The 8,091-nt window shown below is 36.8% G+C and overlaps 1 protein-coding gene across 1 annotated transcript in view; it reads left to right on the forward strand.

The window, feature by feature from the left end:
* The window catches only part of RASA2 (RAS p21 protein activator 2), a 175,159-nt gene extending 172,274 nt beyond the window's left edge, over positions 1–2,885 (forward strand). The window contains exon 24 of the mRNA XM_088466606.1: positions 2,856–2,885. Coding sequence (XP_088322732.1) covers positions 2,856–2,859 — 4 coding nt within the window. The 3' untranslated portion in view covers positions 2,860–2,885. The remainder of the gene's footprint in view (positions 1–2,855) is intronic.
* Positions 2,886–8,091: the final 5,206 nt, after the last annotated feature.

The raw sequence follows: 8,091 nt of genomic DNA on the forward strand, positions 1-8,091 counted from the left end.
AAGAGTCAATGCAAGCAACTGGCAAAACGAGTCCTTACTGTAGAACACCAAGTGGGAGAAAATTTTCAAGAGCTCCTCACATTAAAAGAAATCACGACCAAATTGCAAAAATCAGATACCCAGGTTTGGTCAAAATTAGATGACTTAGAGAATAGGTCACGCAGAAATAACTTGCGCATTGAGGGTCTCCCAGAGCTATATAAAGGTCCGTCCCTTTATCTATTTCTGAAGCAAACGCTACCGAAATTACTTCATATAGAGGATATATGCGCAGACATGGTGATCGAGAGGGCTCACAGAACAGGATCTATGAGACTATCTAACTCATCCCGCCACCGCATGGTTCTGTTTAAATGCCTTAATTTTCTACACAAGGAGGCGATTTGGAATGCGTCTAGAAGAATTCGTGATCTCACTTGGGAAGATTCAAAAATTCTAATAATCCAAGATTACTCTCCAGAATTAACGAGAGCTCGAAAGGCCTTCTCATCTGTGTGTTCGCAACTGGTTACATCTGGCAAAAAGTTTGCATTATTATACCCAGCTCGACTACGTCTCTTTGAAGATGGGTCTTATAAAGATTTTACTAACGCTCCTGATGCTAAAGCCTATTTGGCCGACCAAGCCCAAGAAGCAGAAGCCCTTCCTCTGGAGTCATAATTTTGTTTTTCTTCATCAAAATACCCATTTACTACTATTACATGCTCTTATCACGTGAGATTTAATGAAAGTTGTTAATGTTATAGAGCAATATCTGGAGCAGATCACCGGTTTTACACATAGGTTGATTAACCTCTTATTCATGGAGATATTTGGATCTCGTATGCAAAATAACTGCTTGATTGTTATCTTTTTGATATTTAGATTTTTTCTTGTTCTAAAGGTCTGAGATAGCTAAACTAGAATCTTCTCATAGGCAGGTTTTGGCGTCCGCTTTTTACAATTCCAAATCCAGAGGTGTAGCAATACTGGCTTCAAAAAGTCTTAATATCTCTTTAAATAACTCTATCTCAGATCCTAATGGTAGGTTTGTATTAGCAGATATTATGCTTGATGATGTAAGATATATTTTATGCAATGTTTATGCACCTAATATTTATAAGAAAGCCTTTTTCGTTGAAATTTCCAATCTCTTGAGAACCTATTCAACATGTAATATTATATTAGGAGGGGATATCAATTTGATAACTTCACATTATACGGATAAAAATGTTCATTCTTCTACTCGTTCCCACCTTCCTAGAAACGGGATCTCATGGCTTAATACACAGTTGCACACAATTGATGTTTGGAGGTCCAAGCACCCTATTGACAAAGAATATACATGCCTTTCGGCGGCCTTCGGAACATTGTCAAGAATTGATTATCTATTTGTATCAGATGTTTTGTTCCCCAATATTATCTCTACTGAAATTGAAACGATTAGTTTATCGGACCATGCGTTGGTTTGGTTCTCCTTGATGACAAAACGAGAGCAGGGCACCCATAGACAATGGCGGTTTCCTTCTTATTTAAGAAAATCTTTAAAATTTCGAGTGAAGGTTGAATCTTGTTGGGACCAATATAAAAATGATAACTTTCAACATGCCTGTGAAGATCCTCTCTTATTTTGGCAAACAGCAAAATCTGGTATCAGGGGTTCTATAATATCCTACGCTTCTCATTCACATAAGCATCACGCTGAGAAGTTCTGCACATCCCAGTTGAATCTTACAGAATCTTATCAAAATTATAAACAAAATCCTTCACCCCAAACAAAATTTACATTTTTATTAGCCAAACAACACTTTGATGAAACTCTCCAGTATTATGGAGATAGATACTCTTTCAACAGAGATTTTAGAATTCATAAATATGGTAATAAAGTTGGCAGACTCTTAACAAATTTACTTTCAGACTCCCGCCCATCACCTATAATAAATCCTTGAAAGATCCCAATGGCACTAGAACAACATCTAGCCATCAAACTGTTGACGTGTTGAGAAAATTTTATGAAAATATATATTCATCACCTAAAACTAACACCAAGGCAAGAACTATGTTTTGGGAAAATATTAATCTACCTTCTATTGATACCATTCAAGCAACTAATCTACTAGCCCCCATAACTCAAGTAGAAGTACAATCTTGTATCTCTCACTTGAAGCCAATGAAGGCTCCGGGACCTGATGGTTTTTCGGGTGATTTTTATAAGATATTATCTAACCGAATATGTGAATCACTTACAATGATGTATAATTATATACTGGAAAAAAGTGTAATCCCCAGATATTTTAATTCAGCTCTTATACGTGTGTTGCCAAAGTCGGGAAGGGATTTAGAGCTTCCGGGGTCTTATAGGCCAACATCGCTTTTAAATGTAGATTACAAGATATTTACAAAAATATTAGCAGACCGCCTAAAGTTATTATTACCTGCAGTAATTCACCAAGACCAAACAGGATTTATCTGGGGACGTCATTCAACTCGTAATATTAGGAAAGTTTTGGCTGCAATACACACAGTCGAATTGAAGGCATATTCTGATCCCCATATTCTAATGGCCTTAGATGCCGAAAAGGCCTTCGATATGGTCGCATGGGATCATCTGTTCGAATCTCTTGCTCGCTTTGGCTTCACAAACAATTTCATAAATCTTCTACAAACAATGTATACTAACTCACAATCACAAATTCTATGTAATGGATATCTTTCTTCCCCTATTAATATATACAGAGGTACACGACAGGGCTGCCCCTTGTCGCCACTCCTCTTTGCGATTGCCATAGAACCATTGGCAGTGGTGCTACGATCTAACACTCAATTTAAGGGAATACTGATTAATAAAGAGTAAATTAAACTTTCTCTCTTTGCAGATGATATGCTGCTTTTTGTATCAAAACCAGCGGCTCAATCCCTTCTCTTCTTCAAACCATCTCGTCTTTCGAAGCTTTTGCGGGTTACAAGATTTATACCGACAAGTCCGAGATTTTACCTTTTAAACGCTACTTCTTTGTCACAGACTCTACATCTTCAATTTAAACAATTTAAATTGTTATCAACAACAATGAAGTATTTAGGCATACACATTCCTCCCACTCTAGCTAACTTATATAAGGTAAATTTTCCTCCTTTTTCAAATAGAATAACGAAACGGTTAGAAGCCTGGGCTAAACTACCATTATCATTGCTGGGTCGAGCGGCAGTTCTAAAAAGTGTTATTTTTCCTAAGCTTTCATATTTAATCCAAATGATACCTCTGAAAGTTTCTCCCCTTGATTTAAAACATTATTCAAAGTTTTTTTCAAAATTCTTATGGCTGGGGAAGAAGGCAAGAATTTCCATATCTAAATTATATTTAAAGAGGGCAGAAGGAGGTCTAGCAATCCCGCATATACAACATTTTGTATATACAGTATTTTTCAGATATATATCTGATTGGTTATTATCGCGGTCCATTTTCACCAATCTAGATATCGAAGAAGCAATGGTCTCCCCTTTCTCCCTAGCTGCTTTATTACATACCTATATAATTAATTGCCAACAATAGCAAGAAATAATCCTTTATTCCATGATACACATTCAGCTTGGTTAAAAATTAATAAAATTCTGTCTAGTGATCATACTTCCTCTAAATTCATCCCCATCTGTGGAAATCCTGCTTTCTCTCCAGCTCTAGAAAATGTCTGGTTCAAAATTTGGAAGGTTAAAGGGATCATTGCAATCAAAGACATTTTTGACCATGGTGGATCCATGCTTTCCTTTCAACAATTGAAAGACATATACGCATTACCAAACTCACATTTTTACATGTACTTACAAATACGGCATTATGTGGAATCTCTAATTAAATCTGTTGGTGTGATCGATAGAGATAATGTGTTAATTAAGTTACTATCTTATATACAATCAGTTGTTTATAAGACAAAATATCTTTATTGGGACCTCATGGTAGTTAATAAAACTCAAAGGTGGAGAGCTCTTCAAAAAAAATGGGTCTTAGACTTTCCAGATAGAAACATTACTGTAGAGACGCTTACCATGATGGAATCTCTATTAAAATATCTCCCCTCAGCTAATCTGCAAGAAGTCCATTTCCGTACTATTCACAGAGCATATATAGCTCAGGGCCAACGTATGCACATGGTAGCACAAGAATCTGGTCAATGTCCCAAGTGTGGTACTCAGAAATCCCTTTTTATTCATAGTTTCTGGAATTGCTCTAAAGTTAAACGATTCTGGTACAAAATTCAAAATTTGATTAAAGCGTCCTTCAAATTAAAGATACCTCTAGACCCTGTACTACTTTTATGTGCGAATTTTAAACACTGGTGCTCCTCTCATTCAGTTACACACTTAGAGCCGATTCTGACAATAATAGCCACCATAGCCAAAAAGGTGATTTTGCAGAGATGGACGTCGAAAAAGGCACCTTTACTCGAAACAGTTAAAATTATGAAAAGGGAATACTGAAATTTTATAAAAAATGGGGTCTTTATATAGAATCCCTTGATACACAGGTCCAGAGCCATATTCTAAGCCTTTTTGAAAACACGGAATGGTTCCTTCTCCGCAACCTACAATAAAAATATAATAAATAAATAAAAAAAGTGTTATGTATTTTAAAAATATGCAATATGATATAAATTAAGGTGTATGTCATTATAACTACATTGGCATAATCAGTTTCTAACGCAACTAAATTTTCTTCCCCCCCCCCCCCCCCCACTCCCTCACTTTCTAGTATTGTCTTTTATAATTTATATATGTTTAAGGTTATGTAATATAGTATATGAGTGTATTTGTCAAAATACCGCCCAAAACTGATCTATATGTCTATAGGTTGGTACTCTCTCAAAATAATAGATAGAGTTATAATATTAATGACCATTTAAGTGAGAACTATTGTCTTCGATAGCTCCAAAATTTGATGGTTTACTTGTTTTGAGGTTTTATCTCACTCATATCTATGAATTTCTGTATTTTTCCATTTCCAAATGTAAAATTTGAAAAATCCAATAAATATATTTGAAAAAAAAATAACAATTATGGGGATTATAGTGTCTGAATCACTTCTATAGATTTTGTGCTACTTTAATGGACATGCAGTTTGGTAAAGCTCCACTCAATATATTGTAAACTAAAAAATAAACAGCGCTGTTGAGGTGAAAACATGATAAAAAAGATGTGCCCATAGATGTGAAAAAATAAATAAACAATATTTATTTGACATTACATAGTAATCTGACACTTGTGGACCTAAAAAGCCCTTTTTTGGAGACTTTATACACAGCACACTGCACCTACTGGTTACTTTAAGCTAATTTGGGCTTTTGAGCTATCTATTCTCCCTGCTCAAGGATGGAGTAGAAGATCAGGAGCTCTGCTATCAACACTAGACCTTCTAGCTAGTGTTTTGGCATTGCTTGTTCTCCCTGCTACAGGACAGAGACGGAGATTGGCTGTTCCATTATCCATATCGGACCCCCCAGCTAACACACTCCCTGCAATAGGACTGAGATTGAGAGCAGGTGTTCCGCTAACCACAGCGGACCCCTCCAACTAATACTCTCCCTGCAAGGAGACCGCAACAGAAAACAGGAGATGCATACAGCACTCCATTCCGGTGGTTCCTCTGTAGGGAGGTGGAAAAGAATAGTCTGTCTCTAGTATGCTGACAGCCGCTCCAGCTGTCTTACCGATCATCTGTTATCGCTTCCCAAACAATACCTTTATTATCGGCATTTTTTATTCATAGAAGCTAGAGTAACATAACCACTTTAGCAACATTCTTGCTTTCATTGCTACATTTATATGGAACATTGTGTCTCTATTATTTAAACAGAGCTACCTACATCTCAATTACAACAGTGCTTTCAATTCACTTACACTGTGGATTTGTTTATTCAAATTGTAATTTTGGGGGGGGAATAAGAACCTAGTGCAATTATCCAAAGGAACTTTCTAAAACCATATTATTCTTCTAATTTTTTTCTGCTGTGGATTTCTCATTCCAATTTTTAACCCATTTATTATTATTAAATATCTGCATATTATTTGTATATTTTTATGATGATTATGCTCATCTATACATGTGTTACATAGAATTTGATGGCAGATAAGAACCACTTGGCCCATCTAGTCTGCCCCATTCGTAAACATATTATTACCTCAACCTTTATTACCTCATCCCATGCATGTTTAAATTGCTCTACTGTCTTAGCCTTTACCACATCTGATGGGAGGCTATTCCACTTGTCCACTACCCTTTCTGTGAAGTAATTTTTCCTCAAATTTCCCCTGAACCTACCACCCTCCAGTTTTAGAACTTGTCCTCTTGTTCTAATACTTCTCTTTCTTTGAAGAATGTCTCCTTCCTTTACCTTGTTAAAACCCTTTATATATTTGAACGTTTCTATCATGTCCCCTTTCCCTTCTCTGCTCCAAACTATACATATTAAGATCTTTTAGTCTTTCCTGGTACGTTTTGTGGTGTAGACCTTGCACCATTTTAGTTGCCCTTCTTTGTACAGTCTCTAATGTATTAATATCCTTCATATGGCCTCCAGAACTGAATACAGTATTTGAGATGAGGACGTACCAATGACCTATACAGTGGTATTATCACTTCTTTCTTTCTGCTACTGATTCCTCTCCCTATGCAACCAAGCATCTGACTTGCCTTCCTCATTGCTTTGTTACAATGTTTGCTTGCCTGTAAGTCACCTGAAATAGTGACTCCTGGATCCCTTTCCTCTTCAGTAGTTTCCAGTATAGTGCCATTAATACTGTATTTAGCCTTTGGATTTTTGAGACCCAAGTGCATGATCTTGCATTTTTTGGCATTAAACTATAGTTGCCACGTTCTTTCCTCTAGTCTACCTAGATCATCAATCATTTGTTTTACCCCTCCTGGTGTGTCTACCCTGTTGAATACCTTTGTGTCATCTGCAAAAAGGCATAGTTTCCCTTCAATACCATTTGCAATGTCACAAATAAAGATATTAAAAAGCACTGGTCCAATTACAGATCCCTGAGGTACTCCACTGGTAACATTTCCCTCTTGAGATTGCACTCCGTTTACAACTGTTTCCTATTCTGCAGCCATGATCATATCCATTCAACTATCTTTGTATCCAATCCCATGCTTTCCAGTTTATTTAACAGTCTACGATGTGGAACAGTGTCAAAAGCCTTACTAAAGTCTAGATAAGCTATATCTATGCCCCCCCTTTATCTATTTCCTTAGTCACCCAGTCAAAAAAGTCAATAAGATTTGTTTGACATGATCTCCCCCCAGTAAATGCTGTTTGGTATCCTGCAAATTGTTGGATTTGAGATAATCTACGGCTCTTTCTTTTAATCCTGCAAATAAAGTTAATCTATGACTCTTTCTTTTAAGAGTGTTTCCATCAATTTCCCTACTACTGATGTGAGGCTCACTGGTCGGTAGTTGCTTGCCTCTTCCTTGCTTCCACTTTTGTGCAGAGGGACAACGTTTGCTCTTTTCCAGTCCTCTGGAATTACTCCAGTAGCTAGTGACTGGTTGAATAATTTTGTTAATGGTGTTACCAGCACCCCTTTAAGCTCTTTTAGTATCCTTGGATGTATCCCATCTGGCCCCATTGATTTATCCACTTTCAGTTCTGAGAGTTCTGTTAGGATCTTCTCCTCTGTAAATGTGCTTGTTCCTACCTCATTTTTCTGATTACACCTGAAACTTAACTGTGGCCCCTTCCCTCTCTTAGTAGTGAATACTGAACAAAAATAATTATTAAGATGATCAGCTATTACATTGTCTCCCTCAACAAGACTCCCTCTTTTTGTCTTTAGTCTTTTTATTCCACCTTTTGTTTTTCTCCTTTCACTAATATACTTAAACAAAAGTTGTGCCCCCTTTACCCACTGACTGTGCCATTTTCTCCTCATCTTTTGCCTTTGCACATCTGTTACTTTCTTAGCCTCCTTCTGTTTTACAAGATACTCCTCTTTGTCTTCATTATTTTGCGTCTGCTTGTATTTCCTAAAGGCCATCTTTTTTGCTTTCACAATACTTGCTACCTCTTTCTTAAACCACACTGGCTTCCTTGTCCTTGTGGTTTTCCCAACCCT

This window comes from Taudactylus pleione, unplaced genomic scaffold, assembly GCF_031769625.1.
Source record: "Taudactylus pleione unplaced genomic scaffold, aTauple2 ptg000066l, whole genome shotgun sequence".
In the NCBI taxonomy this organism is placed as follows: domain Eukaryota; kingdom Metazoa; phylum Chordata; class Amphibia; order Anura; family Myobatrachidae; genus Taudactylus; species Taudactylus pleione.